General features: G+C 42.4%; 1 protein-coding gene across 1 annotated transcript in view; it reads right to left on the minus strand.

Moving 5' to 3' along the window:
• cntfr (ciliary neurotrophic factor receptor) overlaps positions 1-23,547 on the minus strand; it is a 199,634-nt gene that overhangs the window by 73,600 nt on the left and 102,487 nt on the right. The window contains exon 4 of the mRNA XM_062413558.1: positions 13,412-13,645. Coding sequence (XP_062269542.1) covers positions 13,412-13,645 — 234 coding nt within the window. The remainder of the gene's footprint in view (positions 1-13,411; positions 13,646-23,547) is intronic.

Below are 23,547 nucleotides of genomic sequence, written 5' to 3' on the forward strand. Positions count from 1 at the left end.
TCCACACATCTCCGTATTTACTCCTCTGTCCCAGGATGCATCCCATGTGTTGGATTTCGGTCACCACATCTATACTCCTGGTACTGATAGGGTTTCCGTCTGTTCCAGCCCCTGCTTCTCTGTTGAGAGGGATTCAGGTGCTGAGGTCGAAACTGTTTGTGGGGCTGGTTGAAATCCTCACCCCCTTGGTTTTGTGGGGCGCCCTGCTGGAAGGGTCGCTGTTCCTGGTTCTCTTTGCTGGGGTTCATCTTGGCGTGGGGAAAGTTGTCATCTTCCAGCGCCGGGTCCACATTTAGTTGGATTTGAACTGCCAGAACCACGGTGTCGTCTTCGTTGAACCCTCGGTTGTCTGGGTCGAAGCGATAAATGTCTTTTTTTTTTTTAAGGGGCTCTAGCTGCCGGGTGCAGATTTCCTCTCTTTGAGGGGGTGCTGAGTCATCAGGGTCTTCTGACTCGTGTGTGCCACAGTGTTCATCTTTGTGGCCACCATCTCTTGCACCGGGAGTGGAGGACCATCCAGGACGCGACCGTGAGTCATGGTGCGCCCCTGCCTGAGTGGCAGACTGGGAATCTCCTTCAGCCCTCCAGGACGGATTCCTTCCGTCGTTGTGGTGTGGATCAGCATGGCTCCATGCAGGACGTGTTCCTTCTGGCTGGAGTGGATGCTGTGTGTCCGCTGGAAAGGCATTTGGAGTGCCTCATAGCGGTCCCAGGTCACTGCACGTCTAGGGGTTGAGTCCAGCCCCCCCCCCTTTTGTGTCGAGGGGGTTGGAGCGGTCGACTGCTGGGTGTGTCTGGCTCTCCAGAGCAAAGCTTCCTCTGCATGAGGGTTGCGTAGCTGTGCTCGCAGCTTTTCTCCCAGTGTCTCTGTTCCGCTGGCTCCACCGGAAATGACGTCAGCTCCTGGCCCTGTCATCAGGGATATCAGCTCGAGGGGGGGGCAGCTCTGTCTGACTGTGTCCCCCTTTCTGCTGACCTTTGACCTTCGCGTGCAGAGTTTCGTGCTCCTGCACCGCCTGGTCCTGTTCTGTGCGGGTCTCGATGATATGCCGCAGGTGGGAGTTTTTCTCCTGCTCCGCTCGACATGCTGCTTGCATGGCCTGGAGCTCCTTCGCATGTTCTTGGGCCTGCAGCTCGGCTCTCTGCTGGTAGAGGAGTGTCAGTTGACCCAGAGCATGGGGTATTTTTGGATGCGGGCCAGTGGGGTTGATCAGGTGAATGGACAGTTCTTTAATCTTATGATCGCAGGTACTTAAATCATACTCACTCAACTCACTCACCGCATCATTAGAAAAATTTATCAGACTGCTACAGTCTCTTATAGGACGTCTGGTCCTGAGGGAGCAGTTGCCACATGGTGTTACATGCTACTCATCTTCTGAGTGCGAAAAGGCACCTGGTGGACTGCTCACGCCTGCTTAGAAAAAGTGGGTAAAACACTTAATTAAAACTACACAACAAGATGCAGAGGTGCGCTTCACCCTGTGTCTATATAGTGTCACTGAAGGATAGCTCGATGGCTCAATCCTTAAGACCTAGTTGGTTAACCAACAAATCTCAACAAAACAAGTCTCTCAAATCTAGTTTGTTTCCTTAAAATTTAAAAAAAACATGCAGAAAATCTCCTATAAAAATAACTAACTACTGAAACGCAGTTAGCAACCAACCATAATTTCACAAAAGTCTGTTTAGCAAAGGGAATTAAGAATGAAGAAAATTCAAAAAGAAATGAGTTCTAAACCTGTTTCTCTCTTCAAAAATTAATCATAATTATTGTGCATTGAAATGACACAACCACTGATATGCTATAAGCAACCAATCACGTATACACAAGGCACTAGTATACCTGCTTGGGACAGGTGCAACGGGATTAAAAATAAAACTTTCAAAGAGAAATTAATTTCCAAAATTCTTTCTTTTCCTTATTATTTATGATTATTTGTGCATCGAGAACACAAACACCGCTTGCAATCTGCAGCCAACCATGGATACACCAGGCACTGGTATACCGGTTTGCTAAAGGTTCAAATGTATTAAAAATAAAACTTTGCAAAGAAGAAATTTCGAAAATTTCTTTCTTCTTTAACAACGAATCATGATCAATTCAAAATGAGAGGGGAAAAAATGAATTTTTCAAAAAAAAAAAAAAAAAAAAATGTTTTTATTTCTGGGGAAAATGAATCTGGATTATTGTACACAGTATTATGATACAGCTGGAGTTAGATTCCCTCACACGGGCTGCACCATTTATGTTAATTAGGTGCAGCGTTCCGGCCTCACACGGGGATCCATTTATGTTGTGCAATAGTAGGAGTAGAATTGACGTTGGCTTATTATTAATAATCATGAAATATGATTATTAAATTAACAATTATTTATTAAAAATAATCAAAAATGATAAAGCTATTAATTAAGAACAGTAACACATTTAATTAGAAATGATACGGTTATCCATTAATAATAGTTAAAATAATTAATGAAAACAATAAAATTATCAATTAAGAATAATACAAATCTGTAATCATTGCTTATTGTCGCGGGGCACCACCCTGGTTACAGGGACCAACAATTCAATCTTTAAATATCAGTCTCATAATGATAAATGTCAAATCAATAATCTCAATATTTAATATTAATAATTATTTAATTAACAGTGAAGGCTTCTAAGTTCGAGCACAGGCAATCATAATCCAGCTGCAATCACATACATATGCACAAATAATCACAGACTACAGATACTTTAATTACAAAAGCATTTATTAAAAAGGGGAAATAAAGTTAGTGTTATTTAATGTTTCATCATTTTAACAAACTCCGATATTTCAAAGATAAACACAGCAGCGGCACTTATCACAAGTCAGAAAGTACATGTAAAACCGGCGGTCTACCTATGTATGTCTGTCATGGTATGCGTGTGTGTCTGTGTCAAAGTGTCTCTCTGTGTGTGTGTGTCTATGTGGGTGCATGTGAAATACAGTTAGTGTTATTTAATGATTCATCATTTTAACAAACTCCCATATTTCAAAGATAACAACAGCAGCCGCTTATCACAATTTAGAAAACACATGTATTCATCTATGTGTATCTGTGTGTGTGTATCTGTCTGTGTCTATCAATGTGTCTCTGTGTCTGTGTGTGTGTGTGTGTGAGAGAGCGAGAGAGAGAGAGAGAGAGAGAGAGAGAGAGAGAGAGAGAGAGAGAGAAAACGAAGGGGGGGCGTGGCGATGACGAAGTCACGTCACATCTAAGATGGCGGCCGATCATGATTCGTGGAACCAAGGCCTAAAAACTCTCAAAATGGCGAATTGACTACAAAACAAGATGGCGGAGCCGTTATGAATTTAGAGCCAGAATGGGAGGAGAGTGAGAGAGGAGGCGTGGCAATAATAGACTCAAAATGGTGGTTTAACTTGCGTTCTTCAAAATGGAGTCTATGTTAATGACACCATGTGGCCGGAGCTCACACTGGTGGTCACATGAATTACACAAAGGGATTTTCAGACAAAGAGAATTCTTTGTCTCTGCTTTGGCGTTCGGCCGCATGGCTTCCAGATGTGTCCAGCCTCTCTGAATATAGATTTAACTATGTCACATGAACTGTATTCTAAATACAGATCGGATGTGTGTATAGGTCGGTTTAGAAGGAGAGAGAGAGAGAGAATACAAGGAGAGAGCAAAGCTCTCTAAAAGCACCGTCAGAGACAAGTTACATTTACTTTACCACTCAGCACCCAAGTGGCGTTGTGTGCTGAGGTTTGACCGGTAAAGTATCTTCAACGTTGTTCAAACGGTCACAATGAGCTGGAGACGCTGCTCACGGCGCTTAAAAACTATGGCACAAGGCCGTAACCGGAAACCGGAGGTGGCGAATAGCCGCTAAAACACTGGAGACTCTGCGGTCTCATACAAAACAAATACATTCAAGTATTAAAACAATACGCTACGTATTAGATTAACATCTGCCCAGACAATAAAGCCTCTTACTGTGACCTTCACGGTGTTGCATGCGCGTGTCGCGCGGATATTTCGGAAGTCCAGTGAATAATCGTGGCCGCTCAAGCTCTGTTGCGCTGGTTCCTCTGTCGCAGCGGCGTCGGCTGGGCCGAAATAGGAGCGGATTCTCTTGCTCCTCAACGGGATGAACATCGTCCTTCTTCTTCAGGGATGTGGAGGTCGTGCTCCTCAGCGGAATGAATCTCGCGCTTCTGCAGGGGACGGCTGTGGAAGCCGTTTGTAGATTGTTGGGGAAAAGAAAGTAAAGTCCGTGGGGAAAGTGAAACAGTCTGAGATTGTTCCGCGTGCAATTTCCTGTTTGGTCTTTTCAAGTTAAAACAGCAAAAGTCCTTTTGAAAATAAAAACGTCGACTGAGATAAAAGACAATGAAAGAAATGAAAGAAAATAACTCTGGTTGCCCCCTTTAGCAACTAAATCATCTGGAAAGACCCGGAGGGGTCTGTTGACGTCTTCAGAGCAGGGTAAAAATGGCTGATAAACTAGAAGTTAAGGTTACCCCCTTTAGCAACTAAAACAGCTGGGAGGCCCCGAAGGGGCCTCATGATGTCTTCAGAGCAGGGTAAAAATGGCAGCGAGCATTGATGTCTCAGTGGTTTTATTCTACCTGAGAGGTTCTGCCTCCTTGAGGTGCTGGTCATGGGATGATGCTGGCTTTTAGCCAATTGAGTGTCAGAGGTCAAAGGAGAGTGGGAGGGGCCAGGAGCAGAGCAGGGGTTTCTGGGGAGACCCCAGGGATTAAGTTAACACCAGAAGATACAATCTCCATGCTGGATCTTAGAGGGAGACTTTAGCTGGCTTAATCTTGGCTCAAAGGCCCCGCTTTTACGACCCATTGTGTGTGGATCCTTACACATGGTTAGTTCTGTAGGGACTCTTGCCCAACACCGGAGAAATTGTGTTTTTCTTGCTTTCCCCGCCCGAGCTGTGCGAGTGTATAACCTGACACACAGATGCATTTAAACCTCTGTAAGGACAAAGCACCTTGTTACGTTATCAGGAGCAAAGAAAAGCCGCGTTTTCCTGAGGTCTTAGTGATTTTTCCCCACATTGCGTCTCCTTGAAACAGTAACACTGAGAGGGACCTGGAAAACAATCCATCTCGCCAGATTACTGCTGATACCCAGCGGATACACAGAGGCCAAAGCACACAGTGAATCCCTCTCTCCCCCTTTTTTTAATATGTCTGCGTTCCCTCGTGGCTTCCCATTGACTTCTTAAACTGGGCCCATTTTCCTATTTGTTATGGTTGTCTGCTGCAATAAAGTGATGGGAGATGCTGTTGTCCTGCAAATAGAGCAAAAAATCGAGAGAGGGGGAGAAATTGGCGATGTAGAGCGGAACAAAAAGGAGGAGAAACTGAAACTGGAGGGTGAAAAAAAAGGAGAAGAGGGAGAAAGAGGCTGATGCTGGGGATAAACATTCAGATTTTACAGCAAAAAAACAACCGAATGTTTCAATAAAAAGGATAATGGGGAAAAATGAGCACATTTAATTGGAAACTTCCTTTAGATCAATTTATGATTTTAAATTGTGTCCCGTGAAATCCTTCTCTGAACAAAACACTGGAAAAATTTGATGAATGTTTGTTTAAAGCATTAACATTCTGATCAAGTCATTTTTCTGACATTATGGGTTATTAATTCCTGTGGGGAAGTCCTAGTTATTGTTTCAGACCAGTCAGAGGTCAGCTGGAGAACAGCTCACTCATGCTCTATTTCAGGAACACTTGGTGGCACTGCGGACTTAGACCAAACATGAATTTAAAACTCTTATCTCTGATACAGTTTCTCCTTATGGAGATCAATATTTACGCAGATTCTCTTCCCACGTTAAAACAGGACGAGTAAAAACTGAATCAATTTCCTTTAGCTCTTGCAACATAATAAAAAAAATCCCTTTCCACCAGGGTGTCATCAAGATTTTCTTCCCTGACACTGTGGCTTGTATGTGTCGCTCTTCCAGGTGTTACCTTCCAAACATGCATATGAATTTTTAAAATTCTCGTTCCAGCACACTTCTCACGCTGACGGAAACAAGACCCCCGAGACTGGCCGGCGATGACAAACTGTTGAATTCAATTCCACAGCTGTGTAAATCCGCCACGCGAGTGTTTTTCTATTTATTATGATTGACTGGGACAGGCAGAGAGGGGGAGTAATTAAAATGGAGGCTGAGTGGCTCCAGCAGTGGCCTTGCATGTGGGGCCAAACACTTCCCAGTTTAAGCAGGAGGTCCCAGAGGAGGAGGCTCTACCAGTTCACCCTCCTCCATAGCGATCTGTCTGCAAGGAGACAAGACAATTCCATTACCCAGCAATGTAGCACGGGTCCCCTGTGTGTGTGTCTGTGTGTGTGTTATGCTGGGGTCTACACACAAACAAGCTGCCCAGAGAAAGGGAAGAGAGACCAATTGGTGTCTGTGTGAGAGAAAAAGTTGCCTGAGGGTAAGAGATGCACATCAATTTAACAAGAGAACTCACTCCTCCTTCAAGTCATCTGTGGAGAGGCTGACGGGCCTGCATGTGTGTGTGTGTGTCTGTGTGTGTGAGTGTGATCTTCCATAGACATAGAAATTAGATTTGAGCAATTAATCAGGGATGGATTTTGTCAACTTTATTAGTTAACTTTTCTTAAATGATGTCCTTGGGTAAAGAAAAGTTACTGGGCTACAACAGCTCCCATACAAATTGATTTCAATTCACTAGATCCTGATTATTATTTGGAGTTTTGTATAATCCTGCAAACTAACTAACAAACTAACTCAGATCAAAACAAACCCTCCTTCATCAGTGGAGCACCTTCGTGTACCAAGGCCCCACAGTCCCCTTAAATTCAATCAGGCTGCACCAAATAACACACACACTCACATATCAGTCTACTAAATATGCCTGATTATTTTTCAAAAGTAATGAATTATTCCCTGGGAAACTGGGGGAAACTATTTCTACGTGTGCCCCTTTGTCCAGATCTGTGCCAGGTTCTCTCTTGGCTCCAGTCCCATCCCTCCATCACATTTCATTAAAATCTGTTGAGTAGTTTTTGTGTAATCCTGCAGACAAAATCCACAAACTAGGGCGAAAAACAAAACCTCACCAAAACTATCCTATCCTAATAAACATTTAATAATAACCGGTTATCATAAAATGTGTTGTTGATGCATCTTTAGCAATGTGAACGTACATGTTTATTCTTATTTGAGAGCGAAACAGAGAGAAATGTCCAATGGAGTTGGAAAGAATAGATTTAGTTTCACATGTGACCACAATGAGCTTCTCCTTCTCTCGAGGCTTTAAACATACTAACCACATGCACACAAAGAAACACATGTGAGTACACACTCTTCAAACTGAGCCAAACGGACTTGTGACCCAACCCACACACCGACAATACTGGTGCTTAAGACTTCAGTCATCACTTGTTGTCTGCACCACTGTGATCCGAGAGCGGCTCAGACTGGATTTGTTTATAAGAAGGATTCCGTGCCAAAGACCCCCCCCCATGTGTGATGATTTATGGTATAAATTCATTACAACCCTCGCTCAAAATAAAAATGTTTTTCCCCCCGGTTACAGCTGTTTAAAATCTTGTCATTACGGTAATGTGAGTGCTTTGTCTGGAGTGGCCTGATTGCCCAGTGAATTGTCTGTCAAGAATTTCGAGAGAATAAAAAAAAAAAAAAGAGAGAGAAGAGGAGAGAAAGAGAAAGAGAGAGAATGGGTTCTCGTCTCGTGTGAGCTGGCAGCCGGAGTGAGTGGCTGGCACACCGACGGGCTGAGTGACTGGCTAATGGGCTCTAAAGACGGGGGAGTGATCAGCGATGGAGCTTTTAGATATGCACGTCCTGATGTTTGGAGGGGCCATCGCAATTTCACAGCTCTGTATACGGCAATTCATCTCGTTTAGGAACCGGTGCTAACAGCAGGAGGAGAGGGGCCCACGTGCAGCAGCAACCTGAAGAGTTAACGAGAACAGGAATAGACGTGCATGTGTGAAAAGGGTCTGGAACTGAGAGATACATCAGTGTAGGCTTTTTAGTGTTTGAAAAGCTGTTTTATGCATAATATTTAGTTTTCATAATACAAATTAAATAAACTTTTGAAGGCAAGTCCATACCTACACACAGGTATACACATGTGCACACTCTTAACAAATACCTGTTGTGTTCATCATAAGTTTATTTGGCTAATTCAAGGCAGAATTTAAGATCTAACCTATGTGGGCCTTATTTTTCATATAAAACGTCATCTGTATTGTCTAAACATTTACTTTGTGGACTGTATGAAGTGGGACTTACACTTCATAGTCCATCATTAGTACAATTGATTTGACACCTGAAGCTACTGCACCATCGAACAGTCGGGCCGTCTACGAGCAGAGCATGTGTCTCACAGGCCGACGGTGTGACAGGTCATCAGGGTGACTGGCGGGTTGTACATATACGAGGCTCTGCTGTAGATGTTGTGTTAGCTACGAGCCACAATAACTGGTTGGGTGCAGTTGTGATGCTATAAATTGTTTAGCTGACGGCCAGTCAAGACGACGAGAGATGGAAAGTTGGAGAAAAACAAGCAATAACACCCCGTGTTGTGACAGCGAAGGAAAGAAGACACTGTGTTTCACCAAAGGGCTCCAGAGCTTTATCACCTCTTGCTTAATAAACCATAATGAACCTTTACTTTCCAGGTAGAGGGGTGAAATATACAAAGACACCTCACAACTGTGGGGTTTGTGTGATTTTGAGGCAAGCACACGTACACACAAAGTCCTTGCTATAACAAACTTGGATGTATAAGAGATGAGGTGTGTGTTTGGGAGGGGGGGGGGGGGGGGGGGGCAACATATGAATTCTAATAATACAGAAATGTATTTATAAAGAAGAGATGAGGAGAGAAAGTGAGACGGACAAGAAACAATCACAAAGTTTGAGAGAAACTGAGACGAGGTGTAAAGACTGAGAAATTAATAAACATAGACAGATGGCTCTGTGCTATTCTCCTGATAACAACGCTATCTGTGCAAAACGTAACAAGCCCCCGGTGCAGGTCGTAAACACTGCATAAAATCAAACTATCATCAAGATGGTAATCACAACAAGTGTCGCCTGTCATCGTGTCATTATCACTGTATCTGCACAACACTTTGCTTTCCAAGGTGACAGGTAATGTAATGAAACTGTGCAGATAAAAAAACGTGAAAAGTGTTTGATGAGTATATAAAAAAAGAAAACGCAGATTGTTGCTATTTTAAAAGGCGAATGTGCGCTATAATGTATATTGTCATTATATCAGTGGTATGAAATGGTCTCAAAATAACATATCATATTATGTATCATCAAAATGTGTTATTGTCATATAATGAATATTAATAATATTTATAATAATGCACCAAGTGAGATGTTTCCTTGCACATCTTCTCTAATATCCAAGCAAAATTGGTATCGTACAATTAAATATCCTTAACTGAATGGACGAGTATATACTGTATATACAGCAACAACAAAGACCACATCACCCCCCCCCTGCGGCAAACCTTGTGATCCACAGGAAACACTGCAGTGAAACTTCTTGGGGTTGTTTCAAAGTAAAAGCACGGCAGCGGTTCTGTTGATTGAATCACTTGATTTGATTTAATAAGGTTTCTATTGCTGATGCAGGGACCAGAAGACGCGTGGCTTCATAGCGTAGTGTCCCAGCATTTAGTTGAGTACATAGGCTTCTTTCATTCAAGGAAAAATATAGTAGTCAAACCAGAAACCTCACGTAAGCAGCACCACAACAGACACGATGCCTGCTCGACGCAGCAGATCAGCGAGGCAGCCGTCAGGGGCTCCTCGCGGCCCCAGTGTGGCACAGGTGTGATTTTAGTTTGAAATGCAGGATTAAAGTCGACGTGGCCCGAGCGCACGAGCCCCGAACATGTCGTAAAATCACCAACTGTTATCAGGGCAATTATATTCACTGCCAGGCTTCTCCACTGGGGTATTGTTCCAGCAAACGTGTAATTCACCCCTCATGAGTAGTTACGCCATGTACGCTTTCCCGCACACAAACACACCCACACACAATGTGAGACCACCAAAGTGTCATTATGATGCAGATAATCCCCACAGGTAACAGCAACACATGCATTCACACAAACACACACACACACACTCTGTTTGTTCACATGCGGTGTACACTTCTCTATCTCAATCTTCACCCACACACACGCACACACTCACATTGTGGTCTTTTCTGTTTGTGCCTTGCATCGCTCACCCTGTTGACACAATCCTCCAAACATAAAACCCTCATTAATTTAGTATTATTTCAGCATTCGGTAATTCATCATTGCCGATATGATTAACCAAACTGTCACACTCACGTACAGTCTCATTCATCAAACGTTTGCACGGAAATGTTACGTTTACCGAGAGCCAGGGAGGAAATCTTGATAGGTGATGAGGTGACGCGCTTGGCTTTCTATTGGCTCTGATGAAAAGATGATGGGATCATACACTGGAGGTGGGGTTTCCTGTTTAAACGATGAGGGCATGTGTCGGCCAGATTTTCTAAAATTCTGTCCCAAGGTGATTTGGTTTTACTCTCGTTTTACGTCAAATGGCATAATTAAGATCATTTGTTTAGGGCTTTTAGCAGATTTACATTAAAGCAATTTACTGTAATGACATATTAACTCAGCACAGGAACAGAAACAGAACCAACCTTCCTTTCTTTCTCTCTTTGACTTTGACCTGAGCTGCTACGCCATCATATTTTTCATAGCCCTGGGAGTGATAACTTCTCCCCATACATCAAAACTTGTCACTTTTTGGCATCGTGCTGAAGTGGTCTGCCACAAATGATACCAAAGAAATATTACATTTTACCTTCAACAATAAAGTAACAGTATGATTCCCGGGGGAATTTCCTTTTGAAATATTGCTTGTCCCGAAATTATACTAACTCAAACAAAAACGTTATATCACTGTTGAGTAAAAACATATGTTTCAATTTGTTATTTAATGTGCAGCATCAATCGTGACAGATGTGTTTTAACAAGGAAAACTGAGGGGGAAAGGAGGGGGTCAGATGCAGTTGTCAAAATTAATCTGAGTTGTTAGTGCTATAGTAACTATAGTTTTTGATAGTTATTAAGCAAGTGGCCTATTAGTTAATATTGTGAAACCATTTGAATCATAATATGCAAGAACAATGAGCTGATTTGTATAATGTTTTGCTTTTTATTGAGTATAAAACATTCACTCTGCAGGTCTTTCAACTTCAAAGAAAATAAAAACCAGACATTTATCGTGGTATTTATCGATATGGACGATTAGGAAAATGTTTTATTTTTAAACATTTGTTGGTCATATGGTTCAGCCCTTGTAAGAATTAAGTATTAAACAAATATTATCAAAGAGAAAACCGTCAATAAAGATAAGGACTTCCAGCTCTCTTGTTAATTTGGTTTTAACTCGGCCGTTTTAGAAGGTTGACACGCGGATGAACGGAGATTGAGCTAAATATCACATTTACCAAAAGTCTTTTCAGTCCAATTACCCTCAGGCGCTCTGGTCATTTACATCTCCGTCCCATCTTAACACCATTATTATGCACAGGCCCAGTGAATAAAACCTTCACCATCAGAATAATGGATCTCGAAGGAGGCCATTGCCAACTCACAGGCCACCGTGACATGCTGTTAAATTGACACTCATTTAGCTTTTGTATGATTATTAAAATGCACAGCACTAACAGCTAAATTACCGAATGTCATCTTAACAACTAATCATTAGAGCGTGTCAGCTGGCAGTGGCTGGTTACCATAAGAATTTAAGTTTTATATTCACAATTAAAATTTAAATGAAACGCCCCCCTTTCAAATATTATAACTTAACATTAAAATTGTCATTTACCTAAAGGGTTTTTATTATCCAAGCAACAAGAATATGACCTCATGCAAATTAAGTGCATTAACATTACAAGGTCTGTGACACAAAGTCAGCGCTTGAAATGATGTGTAAATGCATTCAGCTCCGTCGTGGCAGTAATAGAGAGATGGTAATTGCTCAGATCGAGTTCCTCGACGTGGCTTCTTTTAACAACGGAGCTGTTTGAGCTGCACAGACTTCAGCTGCAATCAACAACCTGCAGAACGGCTTCTCTGTCATTTAACAACTTGCTGATTGTGAGTAGCTGGATTTACCCATAGTGCGTCATTTGGGAAATCAGGCACAAAAACCCACAACTGTGAAAATGCAACCCACAGGTAGTTATACATGTAAATTCGCCAAAGTAGTAGATATCTAAGTATATGTATATATCTAAGCAGTAATTCCACAGTTGCTCGTGTTTTGTACAAACATGAATATGGCTAGAAATGGTGAAAAATGTGTAAAAGCTAACAAGCAGAAATAACTATGTCAACATAAAACCCCACTTGTACAGAAGAATACAGGGCATCCTTGCCATTGTCAGCATCAATGCAAATTACTGTATTGTTTTATAGGTGATTCTGAATCACTCACAGTTTCATATCGAAGAATAATGATAGACTTGCATCTTTATCATTAAAAAATTGTCCAATTAATTAAAATATTCAACCAAATCAGCTACTACTGTCATTTGGCAACAAAATCCTTCTCTAGATAAATTAAATTCTCCTCTTTAGAGATGTGACTATTGAGAGATATAACCATATGCCACCATTGACACATTAGTCTCTTGATAAAGTACCACCATAAAACATGAAACAAAGAAAGAAGGAAGTGTCCACAGTGGTGTGAGTTTGAGGAGAACAGTTCAGCACAAGGTCAACAGGTCAAGAGCAGAATGTGAGAAACAGCAGATAAACACCAGAGTAATAATCGGTTGTCGCCCAGCTGAGGAAAGACAGTCGGTTTAGAACCAAATCCAAGCGGCTACATTTCAGCCTGCGATGCTGCGGGTTCAGATGTTTCTGGTCACAGTAATCACATTAGCCGTATGCTGACTTGACATGAGCGGACAGCACAATTGCTGGTTTGCATTGAAATGATGTACGAGATGATTCGTGGGCCAACAGAATTTAATGCACCAGGATCCTGTAATTACCAGTTTGCCAGTAAATTGCATGGTGCAGGAATCGTTTTAAGTCAATGCCAGAGCTACGTCCAAACTGAGCAACCTTTGAACTCACTCGCAGCTGGTGCAACAGTCTGTGTATTATAGAACAGAGCCAGGATTATTGTAAATGATCCATATATCTGTTTTTGTTTTTGTGCATACACATAAGACTGATGTGAAATACAAGTGAAGGCCCTGAAAGCCATTTTCTTTCACTCTGTACTGCAGCAATGACCCAGTTCCCCTTTGGGACGATTAAAGACTCGTCTTATTAGATTTGATATTTGGTCGGCGATTGCCGGGGAACTTACTGCCGATGTGGAGGAGGATGGTGTCGCGCCTCTCTCCGTGCGGGTTCTGAAAGCAGCTGTAGAGTCCGTTGTGGCCCAGGTTCACTTGGGTCAGGATCAGCCTGGGACCTTCTAGATGGTGCTGGGCCTTCACATCTGTCCCGTTCACCTTCCATGACACCGACGCGTCATTGTCCAGGGAGCCGCACTGCATGGTGACATCACTGGCCATTCGCTCATACTGGTTCCTGGCAACTGGAAGCACACAGAGGCAAGGACGAAGGGTTAGAAACATCAAAGGTGAATAACAAGGGAAATATGTACGACTGGGAAAAGGGGTAACAACAAGAAAGCATGGACTGGAAAAAGGAGGATGTAGAAACAGTTTTAACTGGCATGCTGAACTGAATATTCCAAATATCATTTTTGGGATTATATATTTTGTAAGCACTGTTCTGCCTATTGCTGACTCAATGATTTAAGTTGACAGTTTTTAGATAATGTTAAATCATTTATACATGAATGAAGAATAGAAAAATAAAGTAATATTATGTTTCATATATTTAACGATATGTCAGTTCCTCCGAAATCTTAAGAGGAGGCTCTGCACAGGAAGATGCTACTTGGGTTTTCTGTGATGCCTCTTTCCTTGGTTCAGTAAAGTCATGTGTGGGACCATGACCACAAGGGTTGAGAGACAGTAGAGACTTAAGGGCTTCTTATCCCGACACGGGGTTCGTAGCCCTGCTTTGTTGATAAATCCCCCTAACACACTGGGTGATGACCTCCGATTAACACTTAAACACAAAAGGATCAACAGCACTACAAGGTACAACAATAAATGATTGATCCCCATCTTAGGAGAAGCCCCTTTTTCTGATGTGGGATCAAATGGCGTCCTGTATCCTCGTCTTTCTTTTTGTCTGCTTGTCCCCTCCCTCATTCATTTTTCACCACAGAGCCTCTCAACTTGCTGTTTTTCCACCGGAGCCCTCTCCCTGCTCTCCATTTCTTCAGACGTGCCTCTAAAACGCAGCCCGACACAGATGTCAACCTAGTGTTTCATGTATATTTCATGGCCCATAACAGAGCCATCTATATTTAATAGGATTTAACAAGATCCCTGTCCCCATTAACATTAACCTGACACTGTTTGTTCTCTCTGTCCTCCTCTGCCTGTCGCTCAATCCCTCTTAACCTCGCCAGCCCTCGCTCGTCCTCGAACAAATGCCATCTCTACTTTTCTTTCCTTTTATCGCTGTTCTTTTTCCAACCCGTCCGTCTCCATCATCTCTGCATTTTTCTCCTCATCCAAATATTATGCGTGTGTGTGCATGTCAGCGGCAAGAAATGCAATGTTTCGTCTGATCTCCTCTTCTGTCAAGTTACTTTGAGCAGATGTGTGACTTTATTTACATAGAAAAGTTATACGCATCTTACTTGGGGGGGGGGGGAAACCCATACAGTTTGACTTTGATGTTAGCTTTGATGATGTGCTTGGTGCCTCTTGTGCTTTCTGTGGCGACTAACTGTGCGGAGAGAAGAGATGACAGACTTTCCCTTAGTATTGTATAGTCTTCACTTTTAAGTGGTTTCTGGACAAATTATAATTCTACAGGATATGCTGTACAGTCTTATTAAATCTACTTATTCTTATCAAAGTGAGAGAGCGTATCATCTGAAATGTAATACCATTACAAAAGGTCCTTGCCCAGTCCTTTCACTGCCTTCAGGTGGCATTAAACTGTTATCTGAGTATGAGAGTGAAATCACATTCCTCCTCTAACTGACGTCATCAGAAAGGGATATTTAGAAGTCTGAAATATTTTATTAAAATGGTGAGGAGCATGCCCCATCAGACATTAAGCTGAAATTACCTTTTTTGTGGATTTTCTTGTGAATGTCCTTGAGTCTCTACACAGAACCGATTGCTTGACCTCCTCTCCTGCCACATCTCTTTCTACCGCTGTCCTTTCCAATATCCATTCATCTCTCTAACCTTTGCTTCTTCCAACCCCCCCCCCATGCCTATCGGTTAAATTTCTGCTCTTCTCCCGTGTTTCTAAGAACGTCTCACTCTCCTCTTCTTCCTCCACAGTCAGTGTCCGGGCTCTATATGAACAATGTAAGCTGATGGTGCAACTGCATTTAAGGGCGTGTCCTAATCCATTTTTGCTGGTGTAATGGTGGAAAAAAAGGTTGTAGCACCATCTGATTAGCTGAAGTGGCAGCATCTTGGTGAGACTTCTGGAATCACGTATTTAAAGAGGTCACACATTTGAAGTGGCATATGCCGATTGAATGAAATTTTGACTCAGATCTTGCCGAGGTCCTAAATTTGGCTGCAAGTGGACGTATCGGTATTGAAACCATCCAGCGTGACCTCACATAATTCTCACTGTCTCTTTCCATTGTCTCGATCTCCCCTCCCTGCTCCTCTTCCTCTCACCTTGAACCCGCTCCTTCTGAATTCAGCATTCATCACCGATAATGAACACCCTGCACACGGGCCACACACACACACACACACACACACACAACGCTCGTAATGGCATCAGTGGAAACACAAGCAGAAACACTTGTGAGTACACTCATGTCCTCCCTCACACATATGCAAAGGCCCTCACCGTGCCCTGCATAATGTCCTTGTGCTTCATCAGCATACAGACAAGCAGGCCTAATAACCATAATGACATTCAGCTCAAGTGCTATTGATCTTTTGGTAATAGACGGTTGCTGTAACAAGCTCGAGGACAACGTTGTGTTGTAGCAATGAGATTTAAACCATCAATGTCCTTCAAGAAGCTCAGTTTCTTACAGTATTTACTCATTATTTAACGTGTGTATGCTGATGCAAGACCATTGGCTCTCTCAGGAATAAAGTCTTTGACTCTCCTAGAGCCAAAGCAGCTCAGATAACTCCAGTTATTAGCTTTTGTGTGCTGCAATAAATAAGTCAAGTTTTATTGATACTAAAATAATGATTTAAAACACGAGGTGAAAAACAAAAAACAGAATCAAGGGCACTGCAGGTTGAACAAACATTTGGATCTCATGTGAATCGAATCCTATGACGAATCAGAACGGAACATGTTCCCTGATCTTTTGGGTTTCAATGAGGTCCAACATAAGAGTGCATGCTTTTCGACATGTAGGATATATGTATGTATTTTTATAGGAATCTACCAGGGTTTTTATAACTACATTAACCTAACCTAAAAACAACTACTTTAAAATTCAATCTGCAGTTCCAAGGTTTGGAAAAAATACACATTATACTTTGCCTGAAACTCAAAGAAGTGGGAACAGCGTGTATATTTCACACACGTTCCTGGTATAGGGCGATGTTCATGTGCTTCAGTTTGTTGGAACAAGCCGGGTACAGTTTGTGCAGTTGTCTTACAATGTGGAAAAATAACAAGGAGCTCCAGGGGTTAGTGGGAAGACGCAACTCGTTTCTCGCCATTAAAGGGAAGTTGAACTTTTTTTTATTTATAGCAGAATTCCACTGGGCGCTGAGAATATTGTAGTTCTCATGCATTCTCCTGGTGTTTTCCCAGAGCAGCACATTATCATAAACATGTTGTGTTGAGAGGTCAACGATGCTAAGACCTGCAGGACCTGTCACACACATACAGTGAATGTAGGTTCTAGGGCAGGTCATGTATACAAAGACGGTTATTGTCGAGACCACAGCAAGTGAGATAATACTTATGTTGGTGGTGGAGAAACAGAAAGAGAAAGAAATCAAAACCAATATAGAGAAGGGAAAGAAAAATAAGATAATGGTATAAAGAGAATTGGACAGAGTGAGATCCAGTGAAAAGAGGGATGTAGGGACACAGTGACTGTGCATTGTGATGTCTGCTTTAAATGAGCAGAGTGACACTGACACATTCACATCTCATCCTGTTCACCTTGATTAACTGTAATTCAACCAGAGAGATCAATTAAGGTCAAAATATCATTAGCCGGGTATCAGAGATGATTTCCACGAGCTCAAGTAGCTCGGCTGTTTGATGAGCTGATTAAACAGCCTCTAGGTTGACTTGTTCAAACATCGAGTGCCGTCGGGCAGGACATTGTTCTACCTCCCCCCGCAGCATCATCAAATGTCTGTTGATGAAGTGAGGACATCGACATCGGAGGAAGATGTCAGCTCAAGGCTTAGCGGCGTGAGGGAAAGGCTTTAAATGATTTGAGGCGGCAGCTGTGATTCGGAGTTAGCCGGCCACACGACACACACATCGATACTTCAAAGAAAGAGCAAACGTTTCACACAGAGCAGTTCGCTTCACACACATGGACACGTTAAACACCAAATTAAGGGTTTTAGGGAACTTGAGGGAAAAAGGGAAAGCTGCTGTTTAAATGTGAAAGTAATTTCTACCAATCTTGCAAATTACATACTAGAACAGGGGCATGACTTTAAATACCTTAAAAGGAAAATTGTGGATACAGCTACTACTTAATCATATGTAAACAATCTGTTCTTCACTGCCTGATAATCAGCTGTCTTGTTAGTGGAGCACTTACTATAAATAAGGACATAAATTGAATTATTTTGAATAAAATATATTGTGGATTAAATGTAATATCAGAGGAGTTTAGACCTGAGTAGTGACTGCAGGCTGAACTGAAACTCCACCAATTTGTCTATGTACCTGTGTGCACGTCAACAGCATTTCACTCCGCTGGATTTTGGCACCGGGACAATAAGAAGATTCTGTTCGGTTCAAAAGAAGTGAGTCATCCTCGATTCTTGTCGCCGTGTGAGATTCAATTTCCTCCTTCTCATAATGCCGAGTAAAACCTCAGAGGTGGCAGAACACAACACTCGTCAAAAGACTTCATTTCTACAGCAGCCGTGTGCATCGTTCTGAAAGGTTCTGACTGTTCAAACCGTTTTCAAAAATACACACGTGGTTATTTCAGAGGAACCATGATGATTCTTAAGGTGTAAGATTTTCTAAATTATCAAAATAAGCATGTGTGCACGAATACACAAACAAGTATACATGCATCTAGCAAGCATACAACCCATAAAACACACCAACACACACGTAAACACAACACCCTCTTGACCCTCAGTTTTTTCCCCATGGCAGTGGGGCTCACAAACAAGCCCCCCCCATCACACTGACTCTGCTGACCCCCCCCCCCCCCACCCTCGCACATAATTTATAACACTACATTATTGGCACTACCACCAATCTTTGCACCTTAAAACCGAACACAACACATTTACTGTATATATTATTTTTTCGATATTGTTGTTTTTTATATTGATGTTTATATTGCTCTATATTGTTGTTTTTATATTGTTGTTTGTAAAGTGCACCAACCACACCAAGGCAATTTCCTGTATGTGAAAATATACAAGGCAATAAAAAGAATTCTGATTCTGATTCTGATTCTGACAAGAGTACTGCTGGATTTAGATTATGGAGAACCAGTTGTGTGACACTGTGTGTGCATGCATGCATTTCAATTCACAGAATAGACGCCCCCCCTCACATGTTCAAGAGGGCGACTCCATCATTCTGCATCTCCGACCTCACTCAGCCATGCATGTGTGTGCGTGTGTGTGTGTGTTTTTTTAAATTGTGTGTCTGCGGGTAACTGGCTGTAAGTTATGATCCGGGTCCACGGCTGCTGTGTGAAATGAAATTGAAGTTCAGTTCAGGCCTGATTTACTATCTCAAAATGTTATATTCTCTGTGTTTGTGCGCCTGAACATGCTATTTCTAGTAAACCATGGGTGTGTGTGTGTGTGTGTGTCTGTGTGTGTGTGTGTAGACCTGCTTGTGGATTCATTGGCATGTGCGTATCTGACCGTGTCGCTTTCCAGCCGGGCTGTAACTCACTAGAACATTTATCAGTGAATCGCATTTGTATGCCTAAGGGGGGCCGTGCCTTTTGAAAGTCCAACAGTAAAATATTGGATTGGCTGAAACACGGAGATAGAGCCCGGGAGAATGATCAGTTTAGGTTTAGAGGATCAAATTTGTGTGGCACTGTGTGGCTGAGCATTCCAATGCTGCTTGGGTTTTTCTTTCATTCCGTGTTTTCATTTTAATTGGAAATTCAAAGCCTGGATTTTTATTGAAAAATATTCTTTATTCAACACAGTTTTTTAATAGAATATAGTATCTCAAAAACTGAATACTTTGCTGAGTGACTGTATGGATACCTCTCCAAATTTTTGAATATATATATATTTTTTAATCCATTTTTGATTCTAAAGGTTTTTCTGTCTTCATTCCTTCAATCGACTTTGTCACTAAGTACAGTAACACAACAGCTGTGTTTAGTCAGAGTGGTAAGCAGACAATACAAATATATTAATGGGGGTCACACGTGGGTTATTTACACCTGATTGGTCTGTTGCTCTGGGCCCCTAATCCACCAGCTCTCCTCCGGCGTTGCTCTTCACTCCTCTTCTCATCAACCCCCCCCCCCCCGTGAATACAGACGCTCCGCCATGAAAAGCAGTTAACAAGAATATTTCCTATCCTGATGCAGCATTTCTTTGTGAAAAATCACAATCATAAGCACAAATAAGACTTTGTTTGAATCTGGAAAGTGAAGCCCAGGCTCTGATCTCATCCTGCAGAAGGTTTATAGCTTGAATGAGGTTGTTTCAGAAACAGCAAACAAATACTGACTCTATACTGAGGGTATTTTTACATGTGCAAGTATAAGCACCATTAAACGTTATTGTGCCTTCTGGCTCATTATCATCACTGGAGCACTTGAACAGAGCCGAACCACAGTTCATGTTACAGCTGATAACTGTGCTGTTTCTACTGTTACGAGTCAAAATGACAGATATGAAAGATGCTGTTCAAAGTAACAAAGAAAAACAACAACATTCACTGATTTCAACAGGATTTGCTGCCTTTGCTTGTTTTAAATCCCTGTAAACTGACTATTATGCTTGTTGAGAAGACAGTTTCCTATTTTTGTTGACATATTTGATTTCAAATCGATCATGTCATTGAAAAAGTATTTATAGGTTGATCGATAATGAAAATAATCAAGGAATTGTTGGTCACTTTTTGCTTCGTTTGTCAGGTGAAACTGTTATGGATGCATATGACTATTTCCTGGTAGGTTATAGACAAAAACAAATACTTAATGTATCAGTAATAACTCAGAGATTCATCAGGGATGAAAAGTAATCAGGACCTGCAGCCCTCGTAATGAGCTTTCATAAAATATTGGTTTGAATTATGTGCACACTCTGCTTCAGTGGACCATATTTCAAACAGGTAGTGTTTTTCTAATCATTTTTTAAAGCCACAGAGACGCTGTTTTCTTGCCTCAGTCAGCATGTGCCACAGCTGGTTAGGCAGGTTCCTCAGATGTGTCTGAGAGGTACGACACGGAAAAAATGCTAAATGCTCCCAGCGATTCACGAGACACAGATCCGATTAACTGCTGTAAGTATCGGCACCAAAGTGCTGTTGACACGTTCACAGTCGTGCACATATTAATGTACTGCAGACACACACACACACACATACATGCCACACAGTCACCATAATAACAAGCAGACTTGGATAAAGGTACGCATGAACATGGCACACTTCTGTACCCACCCACACACACACTTACACTCTCTCTTACACACTCTCTCTCACAACTACACACACACTTCCTCTGCAAATATCTTGGAATTAAGTTATCACTATATCCTCCCCTGTCTCTTTCTTTCCAACAGAGAGATTAACATCCACTCTCTGCTTCTGCGTCTCCTTTCATGTGAGCACTGAGGCAGCTGCAGCTGTGCAAGTGTTTGTGTGTGTCTGTTTTCTGTGCATGTGCATGTGTGTGTGTGTGTATGAGTCAGGGCTTCAACGCTCAAATAAATCCACTTCCTGTTTCCTGCCATCTTATCTTGGCCCCACCGCACATGTAGATATACAGTGTTCAGTGTGTGAGTGTGTGTGTGTGTGTGTGTGTGTGTGTGTGTGTGTCAGTCTGATCATTGCCCTCATCATCTGGCTTGCGGAAGCCACTGGAGGAGAGAGAACGGGGTTAATTGATACTTCACATTTTAGACGTCTGTGTTCTGGGAGGAATACGGGAGTGCACGAGATAAGAGGCGGCGTGAAAGGAGCGGAGGAGAAGAGAGATGGAGTGGAAAGATGAAGTGGAGAGAGCAGTTAGAGGAAAGAAAAGGGGGACAGCACAGGAGGGAGGAGGAATTGTTGAGAGCGAGTAGGGCAGTTAATATTTTACAAGCCTGGATTAGAGAGGTCATGAAATGAGGAATGGGAGAAGGATTCCTGAGAGCCGGCTATACGGGGAGAAGGAGTGAAAAGGATCGGGACAGCTGGATAACACCGCTTTGATCTGAAACATCTGTAGGGTTTTTCGCGGCGGAGAGAGAGAAAAACAGAGAGTGGTGGGAAAAGAGACGACTGCATCCTGCTTCATCCGTTTGTCTGGACAGGTTTCAGTCTGACTTCCCCTCTCCTCCGTGCTGCCTTGCTCGTATTCAGGGTTGAGATTAACGGATCACATTTGTGAGATTTTAGTTGACTAAATATAATAAGTCACACTGGTTAATAGGCCGATGGTTCACAGATATACAATTACAGCAATATTCAAGATTTGTACTATGAAAAACAAGATTTTGGAGTCGACAATCGCAGGAGGAAATGGTACACTCATTTTCTAATGTAATCTGTATGAATAGATTAGATCAGAACTCTAATGTGGCACCATGCAAACGCTGATGAGTTCTGGGATTGTTGTTCCGACTGTTGCAGCGCAACATTAAAAAGCATTTAGCCGATTTATTATAACCACTCATGAAATGTGCGTCTACGAGACAAGATGACATTTCCGCCTTGGGCCAGCAGCAGATCAGCTGGAGACATCTCAGGCAGCGATGGAATAAGAAGCAGCAGCTGCAGCGAGATGAAGAGCTGCACACCTCCCAGCTCTCAGCGAGGTAACCCGCTCCCCTCTCTGTGCCCTGCTGCTCTCACACTCTCACACTCTAGCATGGCATGAAAACAGATCTCGGCTGCTCACAGGACGGTGGAAACAAACACACACAAAAAAAGACAGCTGTTGAATGACTTCTTTATTAGAAGAACACAGACTTTTTTTTTTTGCTGCCTCCAGAATTCTGTGACCTGAAGTGTCAAGCCACATTTGCCGTCTCCACCAGGAACTGCAGATGTCGCCAAATCAAGCAGGACTGAAACCGAAAAATAATCAATACGGCTTTAAAGACAGCATGCACAGTGGAGGAGCGTGCATGTGTACTCCCTGCTGACCTTTTTACCAAATTGCACAATACTTTTTAATGAAAGATTTACCATCTGGGTCTCCACTGTGTCATCAGGCCCGACTTGCAGAGACCTGAGTTCTGCTTGACATGAGCAATCCATCACGGTGGGCACTTCATCAACAATAGTTTGTCAGATCGGCACAAGAAGAAACATAAACATCCAACACTGTGATGTCAGCGACGCCGTCTCTAACCAGACCGGCTGCCTCAGATCACAACAGACTGTCGCTCTTTAGTTTTTTTGGAGGCAACGCAGAAGCCGACACGTCCTCGGGATTAAGACAAAAATGCATTTTCCAGCTCATGATCATAATAAAGTGAAAGAGATACGTTGAGATGGTTCTTGTGAAAGAGAAAAAAAGAAGTGCAATATCAGAGGGGGGTGTTATCTGCTTTTTATAGAATATCATGTACCTAATACATATGTTGTCTGGCTCCTCTTTGGCAAGACTGTATAAGAATGATAATCACACATAAGCCTAGAGAAACCTCCCTCCCAGCCCTGATCTTATTGGTTAATAACACGGCTAACATCACACTAAGCCTTCCCAGAGAGCCAAACTCTGAAGGTCAGCGCTAATACCAGACCGCTCCTTTATTAAACCAAATGGAGGGGGGGGGGACAGAGGAAACATAAAGAGATAAAGAGCAGGGGAAAATAATAGAAAAAGGTGTAGGAAAGGTAAAACTATGCATAATGAGAGACTGAGACGAAAATAACAGCTGAGCAATGAAAAGCAAAAGAGTAAAGGGCGTATGAGGGTGAACACGGAGGAATTTAACAAGAGGAAGAGGGAAAGTATGAGGTGATGAGTGGGTGGAAGGGGAGATAGAGGAGAGGAGAGTT

The sequence above is a fragment of the Platichthys flesus genome, chromosome 19, assembly GCF_949316205.1.
Source record: "Platichthys flesus chromosome 19, fPlaFle2.1, whole genome shotgun sequence".
Taxonomy (NCBI): Eukaryota; Metazoa; Chordata; class Actinopteri; order Pleuronectiformes; family Pleuronectidae; genus Platichthys; species Platichthys flesus.